The following is a 25,718-nucleotide window of genomic DNA, read 5'->3' on the forward strand; positions in this document are numbered from 1 at the left end:
CCTGTTGAGGCAGTTTTAAAGAAAATGGAAGACAAGGCTAAGTCTATGCAGACTGTTAAAGATTTTTGCAGGTTCAGCCTCCCAAAGTTTAGTAGAAACTGGCCTACTATAGGTGGATCGATCCTTCTTATGATTCCCAGTCTAGGGGTAGACTAGGACGCAGGGGCAGAGGTCAGGGCTCTTTCAGGCCTAGAACAGGGAGTTCTCCTGCACAGTCTGGTGAGGGGGGGGGGGGTCAGTCCTTTGAAAAACACCCCCAATGCCCTGCTTTTTCGGCTGCCAGGCCTTTTCTCTGGCAGCACCTTTGGGGTTGGGTTTTTCAAAATTCAAAGAAAATTGGAGTTTTGATTACCCAAGACAGATGGGTATTGGATATCATACATCATTTATACCAGTTTATTTATTTCCTTGCCTCCTTTCAAAGGCATGCCAGACATTCCTCCTCAACAAAGAATAGAGGCTCACAAGCAAATTTCTCTGTTACTCCAAATAGGGGCCATACAGCGGTTCCCTATGCCAGAAAGGGGCCTATTTTTTTCTTCTCTGTTCTTCCTTGTAAAAAAAAAGGAACACGTGGAGACCAATTTTGGATTTATCTATCCTCAACACTTATCTGGACATTCCCAAGTTCAAAATGTTGACGTTACAACAGCTTTTACCTCTGCTGGCAAGGATCACTGGATGGTAACTTTGGATCTCAAGGAGGCTTACCTTCATGTTCCTATCAGGCTAAGTTGCAGGAGTATTCTGCGCTTTTGACTGGGGACTCTCACCATCAGTTCTCTGCATTGCTTGGCTTTTAGTTCTGGCTCCAGTGATAGCTTTCTTCAGGCTAAAAGGAATACAAATCTATCCTTATTTGGGCGATTGCCTGATTCTGGCTCAAGGGGCGGGACGCTTCTTCTTCATTTGGAATATGTGATAGCAGTGCTAAGATGCCTGGGGTATTCTAAGTCCAGTCTAGTACCCTCTCAAGACATGTGCTTTCTGGGTGTAAGACTGAATACAGCATCCCAGATGGCCTTTCTAACCCCGGACAAACAAAAGAATCTTTCCCTTTACTTCCATCATCTATCTCTTCAGTCCGGGCTGACTGCAAGGACAGTCCTTCAAGCCTTAGGGTTCATGGCATCTTGTATTCTGGTGCTTCCCAATGCCAAACTGCATATGAGGAAGTTGCAATGGTATCTCAAAATGTATGGACACAGCACTGCCAGGATCTGACACTGTCATTCAAATAATACCTTGCATTCAAAAGGAATTTTTGTGGTGGGCTCAGGAATGTCACCTAAACAAGGAACTCTCTGTGACCGCCAGAGGCGGTCAAATCCTCTGTGACCCGGCCAGGCGTAGTCATTTTAACGACAGATGCCTCAGACAAAGCTTGGGAGCTCATCTAAACGGAAAGTGGATACAAGACAAGTGGCCTGTCAGACTACAGCATCTACATATCAACTTGAAGGAGATGTTAGCAGTCCAGTTTGCTTTAATAGCTTTCAAGGATTTACTTCTTCCAGGGCAGGTGTTGATTCTAACAGACAACACAACTGTCATGTGGTATATCAACAAGCAAGGGGGAACACATTCTTATCCTCTATGCAGGCAAGCAATGATTTTGTGGGAGACTGCTCTCAGTTTACAACTAAGTCTTCAGGCAAGGTTTCTGCCGAGCACAGAACTCCTTAGCAGATGTGTTAAGCAGACAAATCATGGATCCCCACGAGTGGAAACTGGATCTTCATGTATTTCAGAAATTGACAGTGTCCTGGGGAACTCCAGACATAGATCTGTTCGCTCGCCCTCCACTAAACCACCAGCTGCCAAAGTTTTAGGTTTCATCCCACAGCTTGGAAAGTGGATGCTCTTTCTTTCAGTTGGAAAAATCTTCATGTGTATGCCTTTCCACCTCTGCCTCTCCTCCCAAAGGTACTTCTGAAGGTCAGACAGGACAAGCCGAGGATGATTTTGATAGCTCCAGATTGGCCTCGACAACACTGGTACCCATTACTGAGAATTCTAGTATGGAAACCTCCATGGCCTTTGCCTTTGATTCCACACCTGTTGTCCCAGGAGGACAGTCATTTGCTCAATGTCAAACTTCACTCTCTTCACCTAACAGCCTGGCATATTCTGTTTTAAACCATAGAGGGTCTCAACTTCCACAACAAGTTTTGAATGTGATTTTGGAGGCTAGAAGGCCTAGTACAAGGAAAGATAAATGGAAGAGATTTTTATTTTGGAGTGCAGCTAAGGATTTGGATGTTTCTGAGCCTAATTTAAGTGTGACTCTTCAATATCTTACTGAGTTATTGGACAAAGGTTTGTCCTTCTCTTCTATTAGCTCATGTTGCAGCAATTTCAGCTCTGTGACCCACCATTGTTTTCTCATCCTTTGTTCAAGCAATTTCTTAGAGGGGCAAAGAATATAAGACCCCAATGGGCTCCTACTCCTGCTTGGGATCTCAATTTTGTGTTGGAGAAACTCACTCTACAACCTTTTGAGCCTGCAGCTACTGCTGAGTTGAAATATTTGTCATGGAAGACTGCTTTTTGTTGGCCATTACCTCTGCAAGAAGGGTTTCTGAATTGCAGGCCCTTATGGCAGTTGAGCCTTTTTAAATTTTCCATAAGGATACCTTCCTTTATGCCTAAAGTGGTTTCTAGTGTGGCTTTGAACCAAACTATTCATTTGCCTACTTTTTATGCAATCCCCAAAAATAAAGGGAAAGATTTTGCACACTTTAGATGTACACAGGCAGTTGCGATATTATTTTGCGATATTATTGGACAGAACTAAAGGGTTCAGACAATCTCAGCAGTTATTAGTTTCTTTTGCTTTGTGCTCTCAGGGCAAGCCCGTGTCAAAACAAACTATTTCTAAGTGGATTGGATTTTGCATTGCTTTCTGTTATTCCCATCATGGCAAAGAGATTCCAGCTGGGATTAGGCCTCATTCCACTAGGGCTACTGCCACTTCTACAGCTTTTTGAGGGGTGGCTACTAAGGATATTTTGGAGGCAGCCACTTGGAGTTCAGTGCATACCTTCTCTAGGCATTACCACCTTCCACTGTACTCTAAATCCAGGGCTGGTTTTGCCACTGCTGTGTTGCAGGGATTTTGGCAGCTCCTGCTTCATTATAGTCTAGCCATCCTCCCTTACCTCTGCTTTGGGATTCTACCCAAGTGTTAGGACTGCAGCAATGTGAGATGAAGAACATAGTACAGTTTTGTACCTACCATAAATGTAGATGTTCAAGATCCACATTGCTGCAGTCCAATTTACCCTCCCTCCTTCCCCTCTGTAGTTTGAGGTGGTTGTGTGGGTTGCGTTATACATCTGAGGTATATTGTGTATATTGTATATATTGTATATATTGTACATATTTTTGGTGTTAGGCTGGTTGGTTGTTTAGTTGTTGTCTATGGGTTTTGACCTTTCTTTTTAGGGCCTTCTGACATCTGGGGCAAGAAAAGACTGAGGATATGACGTCGGGTCATGCGATTTGTACTGATGCTCTGATGTCAGTCAAATTGACTGACGTCAGCCTTATACTCTGATATTCGGGCCGACCGAGGGACAGCGGACTACCCAAGTGTTAGGACTGCAGCAATGTGGATCTTCGAACATCTACATTTATGGTAGGTACAAAACTGTACTTTTTATGTAACCAAGAATTTGGCATAATTTACTACCTCCTAACTGGCCAGAGTTTATTCATCTAGTAGTTGAATTCCATAAAGCTTTTAAAATAATCTGTACAGATAAAGTTTTACACTACATTCAACTTTACCATTTACTTATGGGTTGTTTACTTCAAATTATTGTTGAAAACAGAGTTAGTTTGAACCTGAAGTGTTTTGTTTTCAATATAACAAGTTAGCTCACTGGATATGTAAATAGTGTGTATAATTTTCCCAGTCAGTGTTTTTTCAAATGTTTTGGTATTGCTGGTTTGTTTTGTTCAAGTTCTAAGTCTTGTTTAATTTTAAGAACATTTATTTTGGAAAAATTGCAGAAAGGAGAGTGTTTGCCTTATTGCAGTTATATAATCCAGTGCAAAACCTGGTGAAAACGTAAGGTTATTTTTTCCACGTATAGTCTGTTTTTCCCCTAGCTGATTTAAAGATTTTCATTGTATGTTGGAAATTAAGCAGATTGATGCAGATCAGTCTAGGGGATTCAGTAATTGCTGTTGTATGAGGTGCTGTGGTCTTTCTAATAAGACAGAAGACAGAGTCTTGTGATTCATCAGTGTGCTAAAGAAGAAGGACCTGGCTAGCTCCTACTAATAGACTACTTCATTCATATTTTCTGGTAAGCCCCTGAGCAGGATATTGTTTTGCTTGCTTCTGTCTTTTTACCTATTAGTTTTTACTTCATAGTTGTGATTTCTTTAAAATATAAATTGATTTGAGACAAATTAGCAGAAATATTCCTTAGAATTCAGAAAAATGTTCACATTTTATGCTAATTGCCAACACATGTTGGTAATTTACTGCAATGATGAGAAAATGCAGTACAGAGACAGGTATGGTCACAGTGAAAAAGACCTTGTTATTGTCTCATTAGCATTTGTCTGAGTTGCACACTTGTGCTTTTTGACCTGATCATGCTGATGTTCTCCCTAACAGTCCATGATTTACATTGGCAAAGGCAGCTGTCTGAGCACACATGCACACCTACCCACCCACTCACCCATATCCACTCATCAACAAACAGCCTCCTCCCATGATTGATCATGCTCATGGAACCATTCATCAATTCACCCGCAGTACACACACACACACAATCACGCACACGCACACAAATATCCTGACTTGATTTCCTGCTTAACCCCACTAGTGCGACCAGCCAGGCAGATATATACAGACACACACACACACACACACACACACACACACACACACACACACACACACACACACAGGTTCATTTGTGCTTTTACAGACAGACGTTCACACACACACACACACACACACACACACACACACACACACAAATCCCCATCCCTGTATTTTCACTGAATATACCTTCACAAGTGCTCCCAAAAGGAGTGATTGGGTGACTTCCATGTTTTTACAGCAGTCACTTTTCCCTCATTGAGTAAACTTCTTCTCTGCCAAAAGATTCTCTGAATCACTCAGCTGAGCAAATCAGGAGCCATGGACATTTCCTGGGAAGAGCACATGCCTAATTAGTACTGGCCATTTCTGCAGCCTGTTGCATTCACATGTAACTGTGCCTTTAAGGCTGCCCTCCTCTCTGAGGCCCCCACGAGGGAAAAACTTAATGGTAGAGTAGTCTGTACATTGGAATGGCTCAGCGAGATGGAGGCTACTTCTGAGCTAAGGATTCTCCACTGTACTAAGCTTTTCTGAATCCCAGCCATTGTTCTTAAAAGATTGCAATGTCTGTTCTCTCATTTTGATGAGCAGATCACTTAGTGTAGAATTTATGGTATATAGTTGTGTGGATAGGTTCTGAATAAACTAATAATTTGATTTAAAAGCTTATTTTAATTCCAGAGTAGGCAAACTGATATATGATCATAGGAGGTTATTAGGCTAATGGCCCTTGAGTTTTTTTTAAGCCTAGCCATTCATGCCCTGATTATCAGTGTTCAAGGACTAGAATGGCTTTGGTATATGGCTGTACCATAAGGTATCTACATGGTGCTCCTGTCCATAAGGGACACTGGCCACAAGCCAGGGGTGAATTTGTGATTTTCCATCCATTGGTTCAAACTGTGTTTGAACAGGCTTAGCAGAATGCTCTGCTTCCCATGAATGGGGAGTCTGTTCAAGACAAGGGGTAATCTCTGATACACATTACCTATCCTTCCAACATGTTTTGTTTATGTTACAGCCAAAGTTTAGATGCTTAGATCAGTTAATTCTAGTCCTGTTGGTTTTGCGAATGTGTAACAGATTTATCAAGGCTGGATCAGAGAATGCCCTTTAGTTTAGGCATAGATCGCCTCTCAGTATTCTTTAGGAGAGTGAGTACAGGGATAGGGCTTTGAGGCAGTCTGCATAGGACGTGTTATTTACACACCGCATTCTTTTTACTGAAAAACCCCTGTGGCCACTCCAGCTGTTGCAAATGTCTGGTCAGGTACATGCTGAACTGTGCATTGTATTCGATTATTGGTCTTATGCGGGTTGAGTACAGTGGGACTATGATTTCCTTAGCTCTGGATGCCATGCTCTTGCCAGTTGTGCCACATAGAGAGATTTTTCTCACCACCATGGCACATGGTGATCAAATTTCAGGTTACCTTAACCTGAGTTCCAAAGTCTCTTAATACTGAATCTTCTTTTAGAGGAGTGTTATCAATGCTGCAATTTGCAGGGGCAGTTGTCTTTCCAAAGAGGATAACTATGCATTTTTTTTGCACTGAGGTTTAGGTCATGGCACTGGCACCAGTGATTTGTCTGTATCAGCCCCTTCTGGATGATATGTACATCCTTACGGGATTCAGTGATAGCATTATCTTGCAGTCATCATCACATTTGATTACCCAAAGGCCCACTCCATTTGCCTTGCCTTCAGAGAAGTATATTCTGAACAGGGAAAGATCTAGTACTGAGGCCTGTGGGGACACTGCCAGTAACAGGCCCATTGGTGGTGGTGGATTCTCCCACCCTAAATTCATGTGTCATATCCATGAACCATTTGGCCATCTATTGGGTAACAAAGGGATTTATGGCTACACTTGTGAGTTTGTCTACAGTACCTGCATAAGGTATGTCAAACACCTTTGCCAAGGTGAGGTAGAGAGTATGCATCTTTTTACCCTTGTCCATAGCCGTAGTGATCTTCTTGAAGAAGTCCACCAGGTTTAGTAAGTATGATCTGCTTAGGATGAAACCAAACTGAGATGGTTCCAGTGTCTGAATTTTTCCTGTGTCTTTGTTTATCAGGTCCACGATAACTCTTTCTATGGCTTTACATAAACTTTATGGGTCTGCAATTCCCTGGGTCTGTTAGTGGTTCCGCGTTCTGTAGAGAGATGATCATTGCAGTCCTCCACTCCCTAGGGACAAAGCCTGTCTGAAGGCTGTGGTTGAATAGAGCTTCTCCTGGACCTGACAAGTCATGTTTCAAATTATTTAGGAAGCATCCTGGGATATTGTCTGGACACATTGATACAGTGTTTTTAGCTTTGGAGAGTGCAGTGAGGACCTGTTCTTTAGTGAGAGTTGGGGGGAAATATTTGAGGGTATTTCATGGGGGAGAACTGGGAGTGATAGAGGATGAAATTGGAGCTAAATATTTCAGCCAGCAAATTTGCTCTACCCACCATCTTGGTATAGAGAGATACATTTACTGTTAGTTCAGCACACTGTTGGGTGTTCCCTTTAAAGTTGCATACATAACTGAAAAATGCCTTATTGTTATCCTTAGTCTGGTAGCCTATATTTACCTCTAAGTTGGCTTTCGTGGACTTGATTATTCCCTTCAACTGCCTATTGACAGTGGTGAAGTTGTTTGCCTGTTGGCATGGCCTTTTATATTTTTGGACAAGGTTTTCTTTTCTTTTATTGTACAACCAATTTATACTGGGGGTCCACCAAGTATCAGAAGTCAGCTTTGAATTAAAGCTTTTTTTTCTAAGCCTTGTCAGAAATTCTATGCCTTTAAGGTTTTGCCTCTTTTTCTGAAGGTACAGTAGAAGAATATTTGTTTTTTATGACTTGAGATTCCATTTACTTATTTCCCTCCCTGTTTTGCTTGTCATGCTGGAGAAATTTTACAGTGTGAGCAGATTGTATAAAAATGCCAAAGAGAATAAAGTAAGTGTACTGTCAACAGAATTGACCAGAATACAAAACACAAAGTGAGAAAGTTTAAAGAAATGCTGATCCAAAAGGTTTCATATATAAAAAAATGAATAATCTAGGTGACTCAGGGCTAACACAAACATACCTTCAAAGACTGACAGCCATTTTGGACAGTAAATTGCTTCATGTCTGCATCTTTAGGGGATTCAGTGACTGCACTAGCTTGTAGTCATCAACAAATCTGATCAGTCAAAGACACACTATATTTGCCTTGCCTTCAGATAAGTATATTCTGAACAGAAGTTCCAGGACTGAGGGCTAAGGGGACACCGCTAGTAACAGGTCTGATTGTGGTGGTGGTAACTACTGATACAAAAGATAATATGGTATTGTTTATGTATATATTACAAATGATCAGTATAATATTATTTGTGTATGGCATTTTATACTAAATTAAAATGTTGATAGCAAATAGAGAAAATTACATTTTCGGAAGCTGATTGATTTTAAATGCCTAGTTTCCAAATTTTTCCTTATAGGTTGGACACCACAAGTAGAGTACGAGCAGATGCTGTTTTAGAAAATCATCGCATTCATATAAGTAAAGATCTGATTTTCATTCTACTGAGAAACAGAACTACACGCAGCAATTTCCCAGTTTTTGCAGAGAAAAAGTTAAGACATGAATTGAAACAAAAACTTGTAGAAATGGACAGAATGCGTAAAGCAGAGGCTGAAGAAAGACTGCTGGCAGTAACAACTGAATGCAACAGATATGCTGAACAGGAAATGGCTATGCAACAACAAAGGCATATGGCTGCAGAAAGGGAGGCTGAGCAGATGCTAAAACATATAATTCAGAAGGTGGGCTGTTTTATTGTATGGAAAAAATTAAACTGTTGTCTGATTTCTAGTGTAACGCTTGAGTTGACATAATTTGCTATATTAATGAATACTTTTAGCATTTTTAAACATGAATAGTTATGAATACCTGATTTTTACTATGTAATACTGTTTTTGGAGTGATTGGTGATTTGACCAACTCTGGAATGTTTTCTCAATGGAAAATGTTTGCAGCCTCTTACAATACAAACTGGCTTTTGTGTCAGTGCATGTTGGCGTTCCTCCATCTTCCCTCCAATGGTTTCTTGCTATAACTCCCATATATTGGAATGTATATGTATTCTGTAATTCATTTACTTTTCTCTGGGCAACAATAATACATTTTATTTTACTGGATTGTAATTTTGTGCACCTCCCATTCAGTCACCATGGCACTGCCAGGAAAACTCAGAAATTTTCTACTCATCAATCAACTACCATTTTTCTAGCAGGTTCTTTCTGTGCTCGAGTTTACTTTGGATGACGCAAACTATGCAGCATTGTTGATACTGTTTGTTGTTTAATGAGGCTACAAAGAGCAGCTGAAGAAAGTCACTTAAGAAGTTCTTGCAGTAGGAAAAACTTGCTAAGGAGGAAAATATATCCTTATAAAACAATAACATTGGGAAGGTTTCCTTCTTATGCATTCAGGTCACATATTAGCACTTGGGGAGGGGATAAGGGGTCTATATCAGGGGGTAAAGCTTCAAAAAATCTCTAAGTATTTCAGTGATGATGAGGAAGCACATAAACAGAAATCCTATCTTGCTGTGTTTCTCTTTTGTAGGTTATGATAGGTTATGAGTTAAGGCAGACTGCACTGTATCTTCTGACATTGATCACTCTGTGGCTCCGAAAGATTTTTTCATATTTCCCCCTCTGAACTTGCCAACTATCAAGCCACTGGTAAACTGCTATCTCAGATTTGTTCTTCTTTAATGGTCAAGACAACGGCTGTGACATGATTGTCTCCTAGGCACCTGCCAGAGGGACTTTCCTTTATACCCTGTTGTCCCCTGCACATTCTGACAAGGTACCAAGTGTTGGGGCATACACTGGAGCAGTGCAGTGATATGTATGCTTTCTGTTAGTGATGACCACAATATCCCCCTCTCTCAAAATCATCTTTAGTCTCTATTGGGAACTATAATAGAATGCACAATGTAGACAGCCAAGTACCTCCGTGTCCCCACTCATTAAGCCCCACTACAACACCTCTCCGGCCTTCTTCGCATGCAACGCTAGGAGGAAGACTTTCTGTTTTCTTGAACAAATGACTAGACATTAACCAGAAGCAGTGGGTGCTTCATATCATAAATGCAGGATGAAAACTGCAGTTGGCTTCCCTCCCAAGACTGATGAGTATTTCTTTTGTCTCCAAAGGCCAGATCGGGAAAGGTCAGGCCCAAATCAAGATACTTCTACAAGAGGGTTCCATCAAACCAGTCCCCTAGGTGAAAATGGCACAGGGTACTACTCAGGACTTTTTCACTTTTTCTTGTACTAAGAAAAGAAGGATCTTGGACACTAGTCCTGGATTTATCAAGACTATGATTAAACAGCTTCCTGCTAGTCCCCAAATTCAGATCTCAAGGATGTTCACCTCCACATTCCAGTAGCAATGTCACACAGGAGTTATGTCCATGTTGGCCTATTTACTGCCCCCAGAGTGTTCAGAAAATGTCTGGCTCCAGTAATTGCTTTTTGCAGGAAAAAGGGTTTGCAAATCTACCTTTTTCTAGATGATTGCCTAGTCCAAGCAAAATCTGTGAAAGAGCTGGAAGTTTCTATGCAACTAATCATAGCCTGCCTCTCAAACCTGGGATTCTGTATGAACATAAGGAAGTCTAATCTAACCCGCTCTCTCAGACTGATGTTTGTAGGAGTCTTCCAAGACACTGAAAAAAAATGACCTTGTTTTCACAAGAAAAACAATCTATTCCTGACCCAATACTTCCAGTTAGTACTTCAGCAGGTAACAGTGAAGGATGTTAGAATCCTCCAGGCTCTGGGATACATGGCCCATGCATTCTGATGACCCCCCCTTGCCAAACTGCATATGAGAAAAATGCAGTAGTTTCTGAAAAATGTGGTGACAGCACAGATGCCCACTAAGCTTTAAGATAAAGCTTCTCCCATGCCTAAACATGCATTTATAGTCAATAGAAGCATGCCTTCAGAACAAGAGAATACCTTTCAAATGTCATGTAGGAAGCCAAACTATGACCTCAGATGCCTCAGACCTAGCTTTGGGTGCACACTCAGATGGCTTGTAGGTACTAGCCTAGTGTGAGACAACATTGCTTCAAAGTCATATCTATCAGAAGAAAATAATAGCAATATACAGGGGCATGATTGTATTCAAAGAACTGAGGAAACCAGGCTCCTTTTGATAAAGAGAGACCGGCACCACCACAGTTACATGGTACATAAGCAAACAGTAAGGTACCCAGTCCTACCTACTGTGCTGCTTAGCTGTGCAACTCTGGGAGGCAGCCCAAGAAATGGGATTGCACCTGATAGTGCAGTACCTCCCAGGATGGAACAGTCAGGCAAGACCACCTATGCTGGTCTGCTGATGACACCATGAATGCAAATATTGACTTATTTACAAGAAATAAAATGAACTTGTTTCCAGTTGTAAAAAATGAACTTGTCCCCATTTATACACCTGGTGCATCACCTATGTTATTTTGTATAACTATCATCAGTCCAACATTACATGCATTGGTCAATTCCTGCTTTCCCTTAAATCATACTCCTTCTCGAGATCATTATGTTGCATGCATTGTTCCCACAATTTCCTATCTATTTCTATGTAACTTGCTCCTACCCTTTTCTGAAGATCCCATTTCCTGTTCTTTTATCTCTGTTAACAATATTCAACACTTCAGATACAGTTGATTTAGACTTTGATTTCCATTTTCTAGCAGTTGCTTTTCTGGCAGCTGCCAGAATTAAACTTAACAGTGCCTTACTAGATCTAGGCAATTCAGATCCTGTATCCTAACTCAAAAGAATCATTTACTTAGTTGCACCCATTTGCTCACCCAATATTTTTGACAGAGTACTCTGTAAGGAATACTTGAAGCCTGACAACTGATTACACTTCCAAAACATATGTTCTCAGTTACCACTTTACTCCCAGTCACACCTCCAACATTTGCCATCTACCTGAGAAAAAAAAATTTGGAGACTGCCATGGATATAAAAATAACTATGCAAACACTTCCAAGCAAATATCCTAAATCTTCTAGGCTTTATTGCCTACTTGGGAGCCATACATATGTTCTCTCATTGTTCCTTTGTAAATTTCTTATCCCATCTCTTTTCCAAATTAACTTCCTGTTATCGATTCTAATAAGTATTGTGCAGTATTTTATAGGCAATACAAATGTATTCCTTTTTAACAGCAGCTTCTGTTCTAGATTCAGCTAAACACTTTACCAGAGGAGGTCTTTGAATTAGGATTCTCTTACCCTTTTTCTTTGCCTATACTTTGATATCAAATCCCTGGTAAGGGAGTCTCTAGCCTGCAATCCAAGATGTTCTTCATTCCACATTGCTGCAGTCCTAACTATTGGGTAGTCCGCTGTCCAGTCGGCCCGAATACCAAAGTATATGGCTGACGTCGGTCAAGGCGCATTAGACTGACGTCAGTACGTCAGGGTACGCATGACCGACGTCATATCCTCTCTTTGCCGCATGGTCCGATGCAGAAGCAGTTTTGCGAGTGCAGGTTGGCGTTCTGAAAGTTTCTGAAGTCAGAGTTTCAGACCGAATCAAAGTTGGCTAAGTACCCGTTGAATATTTTGTTTTCTTGCCTCAGTATTTAACCGGATGTCAGAAAAAGTGAATAACTGTATTTCTTGTGGGAAACAGATACCTCATAGGGATTACCATACTTTGTGTATACCTTGTTTAGGGCCTGAGCACGACGTTGTTGGATGCCGCTCTTGTGCTAGATTTAATAAACGCACTATTAAGAGAAGGTTAGACTGTGCCAGGTTAGTGTTTGGGAAGCGTTGTAATTATAAAATGCCGTCGGATGCTCCGAGCGCAAGGACAAAGCAGCAAAGCCTAGAGTGGAAGAACCGACAGTCCCGGACGTCGGTTCTTTAGAAGGCTCAGTGGAGCCGGAGGTTCTGCCAGGAGTTTCTTTGGAGTCTCAGGGAGAAACTTTACTGTTACAGGATGTGTCCTCTCAGGAAGTAGGCCAGGCTGAAGGGGCTTCTCAGGTGGCTGTTCTTCCTCTCTTCCTAAGGTGGTTAGGGCCTCCCCTTCTGTTTCCAAGGCTTCTTTAAAAGGCAGGCCTAGTTTAGCTTCAGTGGGGGTTTCTCCGAGTGTTTCAGGGTCTTTGCCTAAGAAGCATATGCTACAAATGGCAGAGGATTTGATTACTATGATTAGAGGTTCTATGCCCCCTCCTGATAAGAGGCCTAGGGTGGAACCTGAGTTTGAGAGTTTTGAGCAATGTTCGGAGGCTTCTGAGTCTTCGGCTGAAGACTTGCAGGAGTATCCTCCTTATTCTGATTCTGATGTGGATGATTCTACTCCTTCTGCTTCGCCTCCTGAGGATTTTTCATTTTCAGAGACTCTGCATTCCATGAGGGAGCATTTTAAATGGGAAGGTCAAGATTTCTCTGATTCCAGGAAGAGGCTTAGAGAATTCTTGTTTTTACCCCAGCATAGGCCTTTAGCTATTCCTCCTGTTCTGAATGTGGTAGAAGATGTTTTTGCAGAGGCTTCCCTGAATCCTGATTCTTTGCCTCCTGCCCCAGTTAAACCGGATAGGTACTATAGGGTGCCTGAAGCCCATAAGTATCTTTTAAGAGTCCTAGGGCAGACCCGGAAACTGTCTCTCAGGGGCCTAAAGGTGTGAAGGCTTCTGTTGTTAAAAATCCTGTTCCTCCTGATAAAGAGGCAAGGGCTTTGGATAGATGGGGAAAGAAAGTGTATACTTCTTCCACTTTAGCCATGAGGGCGTTGAATTGTCAGTTTCATATGTTAAAATATCAGAATTATCTCCTTTCACAATTGAAGTCTAAGGTGGATGCTCTGGCTGAAGGTATTGAGTGTAAAGAGTTGCAGGATTTAGTTCATGTGTCTGAACAGGTGGGTAAGCATTCCTTGCAGTGTGGTTTTGATGCTGTGCAGGCCTCCTCGAGGGTGGCTGCCACTGGTTCTGTTCTTCGTAGGCACGCCTGGTTGAGGGATCAGAATTTAGCTGAGCATGTTAAGACAAGGATTTTGGATGCTCCTTTACAGTCTGATGTGTTGTTTGGTTCGCCTGTGGAAGCAGTTTTAAAGAAAATGGAGGACAAGGCTAAGTCTATGCAAACTGTTAAGGATTTTTGCAGGTGCAGCCTCCAAGTTTAGTAGAAATTGGCCTACTAAGGGATGGACATATCCTGCTTATGATTCCCAGTCTAGGGGTAGGTCTAGACGTGGTAGGGGCAGAGCTCAAGGTTCTTTTAGGCCTAGAACAGGAGTTCACCTGCTCAGACTTCTGGTGAGGGCAGGGGTCAGTCCTTTCGTAAACAGACCCAATGACCTGCCTTTTCAGCTGCCAGTACATTCTCGCCTGGCAGCACCTTTGGGAGGAAGGCTGTCTCTTTTCAAAGAAAATTGGGATTTAATTACCCAAGACAGATGGGTTCTGGATATCATTCACCACGGTTACAGGTTTTATTTCCATACCTTGCCTCCTTTCAAAGGCATGCCAGACATTCCTCCTCTACAAAGAACAGAGGCTCACAAGCAAATTTCTCTGTTGCTCCAAATAGGGGCCATTCAGCCAGTTCCTGTGCCAGAAAGGGGCCTAGGATTTTATTCTCGCCTGTTCCTAGTACCAAGAAGGGGAACACGTGGAGACCAATTTTGGATTTATCTATCCTCAACACTTATCTGGACATTCCCAAGTTCAAAATGTTGACGTTACAACAGCTTTTACCTCTGCTGGGCAAAGATCACTGGATGGTAACTTTAGATCTCAAGGAAGCTTACCTTCATGTGCCTATAAGACTAAGTTGCAGGAAGTATCTGCGTTCGAGCTGGAAATTCTCATTATCAGTTCTCTGCATTGCCCTTTGGCTTATCTACTGCTTCAGAGTATTCACAAAGGTTCTGGCTCCAGTGATAGCTTACTTCAGGCTAAAAGGAATTCAAATCTATCCTTACTTGGACGACTGCCTGATTCTGGCTCAAGAAAAGGAAGACCTTCTACAGCATTTGGAATATGTGATAGCAGTGCTAAGATGCCTAAGGTATTCTGTGAACGAAATAAAGTCCAGTCTAGTACCCTCTCAAGACATGTGCTTTCTGGGTGTGAGACTGAATACAGCAGCCCAGATGGCCTTTTAACCCCGGACAAACAAAAGAATCTTTCCAGTTACTTCCATCAACTATCTCTTCAGTCCGGGCTGACTGCAAGGACAGTCCTTCAAGCCTTAGGGTTCATGGCATCTTGTATTCTGGTGCTTCCCAATGCCAAACTGCATATGAGGAAGCTGCAATGGTATCTCAAAAATGTATGGACACAGCACTGCCAGGATTTGGACACTGTCATTCAAATAATACCTTGCATTCAAAAGGAATTTTTGTGGTGGGCTCAGGAATGTCACCTAAACAAGGGACTCTCTGTGACCCGGCCAGAGGCGAGTCAGATTCTAACGACAGATGCCTCAGACATTGCTTGGGAGCTCATCTAAATGGAAAGTGGATACAAGACAAGTGGCCTGCCAGACTACAGCATCTACATATCAACATGAAAGAGATGTTAGCAGTCCAGTTTGCATTAATGGCTTTCAAGGAGTTACTTCTTCCAGGGCAGGTGTTGATTCTAACAGACAACACAACTGTCATGTGGTACATCAACAAACAAGGGGGAACACATTCTTACCCATTGTGCAGGCAAGCAATGATTTTATGGGAGACTGCGCTCAGCTTGCAACTAACTATTCAGGCAAGGTTTCTGCCGGGAGCACAGAACTCCTTAGCAGATGTGTTAAGCAGACAAATCATGGATCCCCATGAGTGGAAACTGGATCTTCATGTATTTCAAAAATTGACAGTGTCATGGGGAACTCCAGACATAGATCTGTTCGCTTCTCCACTAAACCACCAGCTGCCACAGTTTTGCACAAAGAGGTTTCATCACACAGCTTGGAAAGTGGATGCTCTTTCTTTCAGTTGGAAAAATCTTCATGTGTATGCTTTTCCACCTCTGCCTCTTCTCCCAAAGGTGCTTCTAAAGGTCAGACAAGACAAGCCAAGGATGATTTTAATAGCTCCAGATTGGCCTCGCAGCACTGGTACCCATTACTGAGGAGTCTGGTAAGGAAGCCTCCATGGCCTTTACCCTTGATTCCACACCTGTTGTCTCAGAGGACGGTCACCTGCTCAATGTCAAGCTTCACTCTCTTCATCTAACAGCCTGGCATATTCTGTTTTGAAAGACAGCGGGGCTCAACTTCCTCAACAAGTTTTAAATGTGATTATGGAAGCCAGAAGACCTAGTACAAGGAAAGTGTAAAATGGAAGAGATTTTTATTTTGGACTGCAGCAAAGAATTTGGAGATTTCTGAGCCTAATTTGAGTGTGGCTCTTCAATATCTTACTGAGTTATTGGACAAAGGTTTGTCTTTCTCTTCCATTAAGATTCATGCTGCAGCAATTTCAGCTCACTATGATTGTGATCCACCATTGTTTTCACATCCTTTGTTCAAGCAATTTCTTAGAGGGCAAAGAATATAAGACCCCCACGAGCTCCTACTCCTGCTTGGGATCTCAATTTTGTGTTGGAGAAACTTACTCTACAACCTTTTGAGCCTTACTGCTGAATTGAAATACTTGTCATGGAAGACTGCTTTTGTTGGCCATTACATCTGCAAGAAGGGTTTCTGAGTTGCAGGCCCTTATGGCGGTTGAGCCTTTTGATTTTCATAAGGATAGGGTATCAATCCTTCCTTTATGCCTAAGGTGGTTTCTAGTGTGGCTTTAAACCAAACTATTCATTTGCCTACTTTTTATGCAGATCCCCAAAATAAAGGGGAAAAGATTTTGCACACTTTAGATGTACACAGGCAATTGCGTTATTATTTAAGCAGGACTAAGGATTTTAGGCAGTCTCAGCAGTTGTTTGTTTCTTTTGCTTTGAGTTCGCAGGGCAAGCCTGTGTCAAAACAAACTATTTCTAGGTGGATTGGGTTTTGCATTGCATTTTGTTATTCCCATCATGGCAAGGAGATTCCAGCTGGGATTAGGCCTCATTCCACTAGGGCTACTGCCACTTCAACAGCATTTCTAAGGGGTGGCAACTAAGGATATTTTGGAGGCAGCTACTTGGAGTTCAGTGCATACTTTCTCTAAGCATTATCACCTTCCTCTCTACTCTAAGTCTAGGGCTGGTTTTGCCACAGCTATTTTGCAAGGCATGTTGTCAGCTCCTGCTTCCTTATGATTTGCCAGCCTCCCTTACCTCTGCTTTGGGATTCTACCATAGTTACCCAAGTTAGGACTGCAGCAATGTGGAATGAAGAACATAGTACAGTTTTGTACCTACCATAAATGTAGATGTTCGAGGATCCACATTGCTGCAGTCCAATTTACCCTCCCTCCTTCCCTCTGTGTTTAGGGGTGGTTGTGTAGGTGAGGTTATATTCTGGTAATTTTGTATATATTGTACATATTTTTGGTGCAGGTATGTTTGGAGTTTTTGGTTTTGGCCTTGTCTTTTTAGGGTCTTCTGACATCTGGGGCAAGAAAAGACTGAGGATATGGTCATGCGCATTAGTACCCTGACGACTGGACAGCGGACTACCCAATAGTTAGGACTGCAGCAATGTGGATCCTCGAACATCTACATTTATGGTAGGTACAAAACTGTACTTTTCTTCTTGGCCTCTTCCCATTCTATTGCCTTTCCCTCTTTCGTTACTTGCTCACGATACCTTGGCTTCTTTGGTAGTTTTCTCCAGTAAATTCCAGCTCCCTCTTGTCTATTCTTTGTATCCCAAATTGCAGACATCCCTATCGGCAAAAATCTCTTTTCTCCATTCTCGTTTTGGCTTAATTCTTAGAATGTGCTCTGCTGCTTTTTGAATATAATATTCTGTGTGGCTGTTGTTATTTTATTTAAGTATCTGCATCTAAAATCCCATTGTATTCTTATTTCTTGAGTGTCCCCATTTCATTACCATCCCTTTCTCTTTGAATTATAGCTTTCTGCTTGTGTGACGTATTCGAGCCATACTTGTATAACTGTAAAATATTCTTTCATATCAGGTAATCTTAAAACACCTGGTTCTGTTGGAAGGATAAACTTATCCTACTTGACCCTTGCCCTTTTCCCCTCCTAGATAAATTCCTTCAACTCTTTATTAATTCTTGTCCACAACTTCTCCTCTGGTTGATCACAGTATGCCTGTCCTTTATATAAAACTAGAGGGATTAAAAACATTTTCACTGCTTGTATTTTGCTATCCATAAACAACAGCTTCTGGTTTCTCAGTTTTTGAATTCTCTTTTGTTTTGTCTCGTCCCATATATCATTAGCTGCCTTTTTAATCCATACTCATCATTTTATCATGTCCCCATGGTATGGGTATTGATGAACCCATTCGTGTGTGGGTACATAATTTACAACTATTGACTTTGTTTTATCTTCATTAATTTTATATCTTAAAATGACTTGAAAGTGTCTCAAAATGTTTCACAACACTAAGATGTCTATTTCCCATTTTATCAGGTACAAAATAATCATCTTCAAATAAAGACAACTTTTCTTGATTACAATATCAGTTATATCCTTGAATATCTGAGCCCCATATTTTGTTTGCCAGTGGATCTAGATAGCAAGCAACAAAGGTGAAAGAGGGCACGCCTGCTTGGTATTCTGCTATTCAGACAAAACTTATCAGAGAGGAACCCTCCAACTTAAATTTTTGCCTCCAATCCTTCATATCTCCTCCTAATTAACATTCTTATTATATAAAGGGATGCAAATGCTTCCATTGCCCTACTCATAAACTTACTCTGTCAAATGTTTTCTCTGCATCAGGACCAACAGTGGTATTTTCTTGCATTCTTCTGCCCTCTGGATCATCATTGTTCTCTAGCCTGCAGTCCAAATGCATACTTGGCATCTTCGCATTCCATTACCTTTTCCTTTCAAATGATTTGCTCCCAATAACTTGGTTCTTTTGCCAATTTTCTCCAATAAATTACAGCCCCCTCTTGCCTATTGTCCATATCCCTAATTGCAGTCATCTGTATAGGCAAAATTTCCTTTCTCCATTCCTTTGTTGGGTTAGTTCTTAGAATATTTTCTGATAATTTATGAATGTAATATTCTGTATGGTTATTGCTATTCTCCTTAAGGATCTGCATCAAAAATCTCTCCTTGTTTCTTAAGCTTTCCGCTGTTTAATCATCATCCTTTTGTACTTTGAATTATGTTTCTGCTTGTGCTGTATATAGGAGTCTTAACTTTGTAGCTCTGAAATACCCCTTCAAATAGAGTAGTCCCAAACCACCTTGTTCTATTGGATGAATCAGCTTATCCCACTTAACTTATGCCATCTGCCTCTTACAGATAAAATCCTTCAGATCTTTATTAATTGCTGTCCACAACTTCTCCTCTGGTTAATAAAAATATGTCTGACCTACAAACTAAAGGGACTAAAAACATTTTAAGTATTTGTATCTTGCTATCCATATCACAGAGCTTCCAATTTCTCAGTTTTTGTATTTTCTTTTGTTTAGTCTCCTCCCATATATTCTTAGCTACCACACCAGAATAATTTTTAATCCATACTCCCAAGTACTTCATTTTATCATGTCCCCATAAATATGGATATTGATGAACCAATGTGTGTGTGGGTGCATAATTTACAGCTATTGTCTTTATTTTAGCTTCATTAATGTTGTATCCTAAACAGATATGAAACTGCCCCAAAATGTTCCACAATACGGAAATGGCTTTTTCTGGATTTATCAGGTAAAGAATTTAATCTGCAGATAGAGCCAGCTTTACTTGAATACCATACCAATTATATCCTTGAATTTCTATGTCTCTTATTTTCTTTACCAGTGAATATAATGCAAATAAAGGAGAAAGTGGACACTCCTGCCTGGTTCCTCTGATCAAGTAGAAGTTATCAGGGAAGAACCCACCCACTTTAATTTTCACCTCCGATCCCTCATATATTCTCTTAATCAACCTTATAATTTTTATCATTGAGTGCAAATGCTTTCATTGCCCTGCTCATGAACTCCCAGCTCACTCTGTCAAATGCTTCTGTATCAAACCCCCCAACAACAGTGGTAGTTTCTTACATTCTGCTTCCCTCTGGATCATCATTGTTCGCTTAATGTTGCCAAATGTTTGCCTCCCCTCCACAAAACCACAGGGATATGTATTTATCCATTGTGGCATCACCTTTGCCATTCTTTTAGCCTTTACCTGTGGCTGGCTACAAGAATTACTGCTTCTAAGCCATTAGAAATCCAAAGGTGATATAAGTATATAAAACTGATTTAAGTGTATATTTTTTGCTCTAACTGTTTCAGTGATATTTAACAACCCTGTGCTGCTCTTATGTTATAGTTTTTACAGTATTCTGCTGTGTTTTGTGAACACATCTCAGGGTTTAGTTCCAATGTTTCTGTACTTCTGTTCTGATTTGGTCTCCAAAAAAAATCTTTATTTTACTGTTTTTTTTTTGTCTCTTCCTACTTTATTACTTTATCTTGCTTTTACTGCTTGTTCTTAAAGCGTTCATTTGCATTTATTCTGCTGCATTTATTGTAATTGTTACTGTAAATGTCTTAGTTTTGGTTAAAGGACTTTGGCTTCAGGCCAGTTGTTTTACATTAAGAAGGTTTGTGGTCTGTACTCTTGTGAGAGGAGAGTGTAGCCTCTGCCCTTCTGAGCTGGGAATTGCTGGGTGATGACCTATTGTGCCTGTTGTTCTAAGTGTCTTTGTTCCGGTTTAAGCACTTTGGTTCCAAACCAGTTATTTTACATTTGGAAGATTTGTGGTCTAGACTCTTGTGGCAGGAGAGTATAGCCTACACCCTTCTGAACTGGGAATTACTAGTAAAGGGTCATTGTGCCTGTTATTCTAAGTGTCTTTATTCTGGTGTAAGGACTTGGGTTCCAAACCAGTAACTTTACATCAGGAGGACTTGTGGTCTAAACTCTTGTGGCAGGAGAGGATTGCCTACACCCTTCTGGCTGGAAATTGCTGGTTGAAGGCCTGTTGTGTCTGTTACTCTGAAGTGTCTTAGTTCTGGCTTAAGGACCAGTTGTTTCACATTGGGAGGTTTGTGGTCTAGACTCTTGTGGTAGGGGAGTGTGGCCTACACCCTTCTAATCTGAGAATTTCTGGTGAATTGTTGCAATATTTAAACTTTTTTTCTGCAGTTGGGACTGTGATTTTATGCACTTTGAATTTCTAGTACTTCTGCATTCTATAGCATAGGTTAGATAGACTCGCTGAATTTAGACTGTTTGGTATCACTTGAGCAGTAAAACCAGCTCTTCACTGAGATACTGAAATATCTGATGCATCCGTTGCTTCCAACTATCTATAAGTGTCTGTTTTTGCTCTAATATTGCACTTTTAATTTGCATTTGCATTCCACTGTCTGTTAGAATTGTCTGAACTATTTTTGTCACATTTTACTGTACACTGTACTAATTCAGCTTTAGCACTGCCCAGTTACAAGTTTGTCATTTCTGGATCTGTTTTGAAACTTCTGAGCATCAACTTTAAGTCACCTTTGTTGGTGAAGGCTCTTTTACACCATTGGGTGAAGAGAGTGCATTCTGAGTCCCATCTAATCGAGGGTGATTGGAGTAGAGCTCAGCGAGAATATTCTTATTGGCTAGTTTGAGCTAAAAATGGTATTTTTCTTGTTTTATTTAAGCCCCATGTTTGCACTTGTTTGCTTGTAGTGTTCCATCATGTACTGCTGTGTAGCGGTGGCTACCATTGGTAGTTATAGACACAAGCATTTTGTTTGTTAAAATTTTCCTTAACACTTTGCTTGTGGTCCTGCAGAGGTTTCTTGTGGCCCTGCTGTACTGCACTGTTAGGTGGAACACTAAGCCTAGCATCAGAGGTACCAACACACCTCTCGCCCAGTAGCCACTCCTAAGGGTGACTTCTTTTCCTGATCATATAAATTTACCTATCACTGTAGACGGACAATTTCTCACAGTTTCTCCAGCCAGCCTGGTCGACTTGGGCATCCTAAGGCAGTGTAACAACTGCCTCAGGTTCACCATCAACCCTTTACTCCTAGTCCACACATGCACAATGTGTGACAGATGCAACTATATTAAGAACCGTGAATCCATGTTCTCTCACACACCAGCCAGTACATATGACAATAAGCAGGTTGACAGCATGCACACCTCACCTCCTACTCGACCCAAACCCACATCGCACACAACTACATATGTAGAGGTCCTCACCAGAAATGCACCTAAACACCAGAGACCTCCCAAGCGCAAACAAAAGCACGCTACACATAATACTTCCTCTGCAGAACTCATTACACATAATAGCTCATTCACCAGTGTCTCACGGATCAATCCTTTAAGGCAAAACACAAAATCAAACATATTTGTTATAGGTGATTCCATTGTGAGACACACTGATGTGCCTCTCACCAGGCTGGATAAGGAAAAGGTCATGTCAGCTGTCTGTCAGGTGTCAGGATACACAATATCATACATGCACTCAAGTCTCTCAACAACAGTTACTGTTATGTCTCCATCATACTCCATGTTGGTGTGAATGATTTGAGATGTGCCTCTCTGGACTATATGAAGAGAGACATGACTAAGCTCTTGGACTGTGTATCTCAGGCAGGTATGTCTCTAGCCTTAAGTAGCATCTTACCTTCACCTAGGTTGATGCCTCAATACATACAGAAAATGACTGACTTCAATAATTGGCTTATGTTCTGGTGTCATTCTAAGGGGATCCACTATCTGTCAGCCTGGGATAACATGATCGACAGACATCAGTGCTTTTGGTCTTCAGCTGTAAAGCCTGGGAGTTTGGCTACTGGGTAAGGCTCTTGCCACCCTCATAGTGCCTTTTTTAGGCAGTGTCTCAAGGAAAAAATTCCCACTGTAAAAACTCCATCTAAAAACAACATCATGGTTTTGCTGCTAAACGGTAGGAGTCTCAACATGAAACTGCACTCACTGAAACTGTCGTCACCTTGGAAGACGCAGACATTTGTGCAGTCATTGAGACCTAATCCAAGGCTGTGGGGAGCATCCCAGCCATACCAGGTTAATCTTCTTTCCACACACTCAGACCTCAAACTAAAGGCATGAAAACTAAAGGAGGCATTACAGATAAATACACCTCCTCATAGCTTAAACAGTATAATTCCCTGGAGACATTTCAGGTGCAATTAACTGTTGGTAGGATACCTATTCATGTCTTTGCCATCCACAGGACCCCCCCCCATGAATCAGGACAACCACTCTGCATATTTCAATCTACTTGAGGCTATCAAAATACATCTGAACACCATGGTTTTGGGTGACTTTAACTACCCATCCACTGACCTGGTAAATTACTCATGCTCAAACTCACTTGCCCAAAGGTTAGTCGACTTTGTTAACTCCAATGCCCTAGACCAGCTATTTGACACCCCTACAAGGGGTGACAGCATCCAGGATCTGGTGCTTACCATTATATCAGACCACTGTTGCACCCCCACTGTGAGGTCCTTCCTGGTGAGATCTGACCACAAATTGGTCTCATTTGAAGTAATTATCACACGTGACCCCCCTCCTTAGCAGCAACTAAACTAAAACACTTCTCCAAAGGAGATTATAATCTTTTATGGGATGGTATAAATAGCTTCACTGTGTCTCTTCCCTCAGACGGAACTGGCAAGTATGCCGAGCTCTATACCAGTGCTTTATGCAAACACCTATATACCTGCATTGACTCGGCTGTACCTGATAGGAGGACCAAAACAAGCTCCTCAAGGAAGAGCAGACTTGCTAGTGGACAACTGCCATTAACAGGCTTTACAATAAGAGGAAGAAATTACTGTCCAAGAGTAAGAGGGAGCAAGCTCTCTTATACTGGAAACACTCCCTCCTCAGCTTAAACAAGCAAATAAGACTTAATGTGAAGTCTATCAAAGCAAACTACGAGTCCAAATTAGCTTCCTCAACAAAGAACAACCACAAGGGATTCTATAGTTACATCCGTAACCTAAAAGGAAGGGCCCAGATTTGTGCTGAACTGGTAGTAATGATGCCGCATATACTGAACCTGTGGACATAGCTAACCTGTTGACCAACAGGTTCTGTGAAAATGTCACTCCCTGTCCCCACCAAATGTACCCCATGACATCCCTACCACCTATCCCTTACCCTGTATGGCCAAAAACACAGTGTCTGTGTGACCTGATAACATCCTACATGGGCTCCAACATGAATTAGCATCACCACTGGATACTCTTTTCAGTCATAGTCTAAGCACCGGGTTCATACCAGCTGAATGGAAATCAGCCACTGTTATTCCCTTGCAGAAATGTGGTGCTTCTACTGAACCTGGGAACTATAAACCTATTAGGCTGACTAGCCTTATCTGGAACGCTATGGAGCAAATCATCATGGACCCTATCAACAAAGATATATGTAATCTCCAAACACTTGACCCTACTCAGTTTGGATTTGTCAAAGGGAGATCATGCCTGTTAAACCTGGTGGACTTCTTCGAGACAGTCATCAAGGCCCTGGATGAAGGGAAATCTGTGCATACAGCCTACTTGGACTTAGCCAAGGCATTTGGCACTGCCCTCCACTCAGGTATCAACCCTTAAATCTTTAGATGGGTTGCTAACTGTCTCACTGATAGAACTCATATAGTCAAAATAGGGGAATCCACCTTCAACAGCAGCCATTTAACCAGTGGTGTTCCACAGGGATCAGTCCTGGGACCTCTACTGTGTGGAATCTATTTCTTTGAAGTGCTAGCAAAAACTAAAGGTCTGTGCTTGACAAATTTTGCTGATTACTGCAAACTGGGAGTGGTCATAGAATCTCCAAATGATGTCAACATCTTACAAGAAGGTCTTACACAAGCAAATGATCGGTGCCAAAGTCATGGCCTTAAACTCAATGCAAACAAATGTATTATCATTCCTTTCAGTAAAAATGATGTTCCTGCTAACTACCACATTGATAGCAACACCTTAAGTACACAGTCAGTGGTGAGAGACCTGGGCACACAAGTTAACAGCAACCTTACCTTTGACCACTATGTCTTCACAGTGGTAAGAAGGACAGTCTATATTCCTTATCTCATAAGTACTCTTCCCTCATCAGGCCAGTAATTGAGTACAACACTCCTTTTGGTATGTACCTTTCCAAGTCACTGCAGCAATTGGAGAAAGAACAAAGGTTCCTCACAAGGAAAATTCAAGATCTTCAGCATCTGTCCTATGGGGATCATCTGAAATCACTTATCTGTCCTATGGGGATCATCTGAAATCACTGTCACTTTATTCTGTTTCATAGAGACTACTCAGGGTTGATCTCTGCCTTGCATGCAAGGCAATCTCTGCCCCTGCTTTATTGGAAATACCTCATATCCTTAAGTCCAATGGTACATGGGTTACTCGCTCTAAAGACCTTAACTTGGTATGCTGGAGGGACAAATTTGTCTCCCAGAGGTTACCACACATTTGGAACAGACTCCCATTTCATGTCAAATACAGTACTTCTTTGGCCATCTTCAAACACAATCTGAATGTACATTCACCCCAGGGGTTCCACCTGTGACCCTGTTGGGTAGGGGCAGTAGGTGCTGTTGTGGAAATAAGGGTAAGAACTTGGCTAGGCTTGTAAGGGCACTGGGGACCATTAGCCTAGTAACTTCATATGATCCTATAAGACTGGTTTAGGATTGAATTTGGCCTGCATGAAGCTGGATCTTATGGGTCTTTACAGCCATCGCCACTTTCTTCCAAGATGTTGATGCTTCTCCTCCTCTTAAAATAC

The 25,718-nt window shown here is 41.5% G+C and overlaps 1 protein-coding gene across 1 annotated transcript in view; it reads left to right on the plus strand.

Annotated features, from left to right (window-relative positions):
* Nucleotides 1-25,718, plus strand: part of EVC2 (EvC ciliary complex subunit 2) — a 1,983,677-nt gene that overhangs the window by 976,970 nt on the left and 980,989 nt on the right. Inside the window, exon 10 of the mRNA XM_044056208.1 lies at nucleotides 8,326-8,650. Coding sequence (XP_043912143.1) covers nucleotides 8,326-8,650 — 325 coding nt within the window. The remainder of the gene's footprint in view (nucleotides 1-8,325; nucleotides 8,651-25,718) is intronic.

The sequence above is a fragment of the Protopterus annectens genome, chromosome 14.part0 (genome assembly GCF_019279795.1).
Source record: "Protopterus annectens isolate FY-2018-M chromosome 14.part0, PAN1.0, whole genome shotgun sequence".
Taxonomy (NCBI): Eukaryota; Metazoa; Chordata; order Ceratodontiformes; family Protopteridae; genus Protopterus; species Protopterus annectens.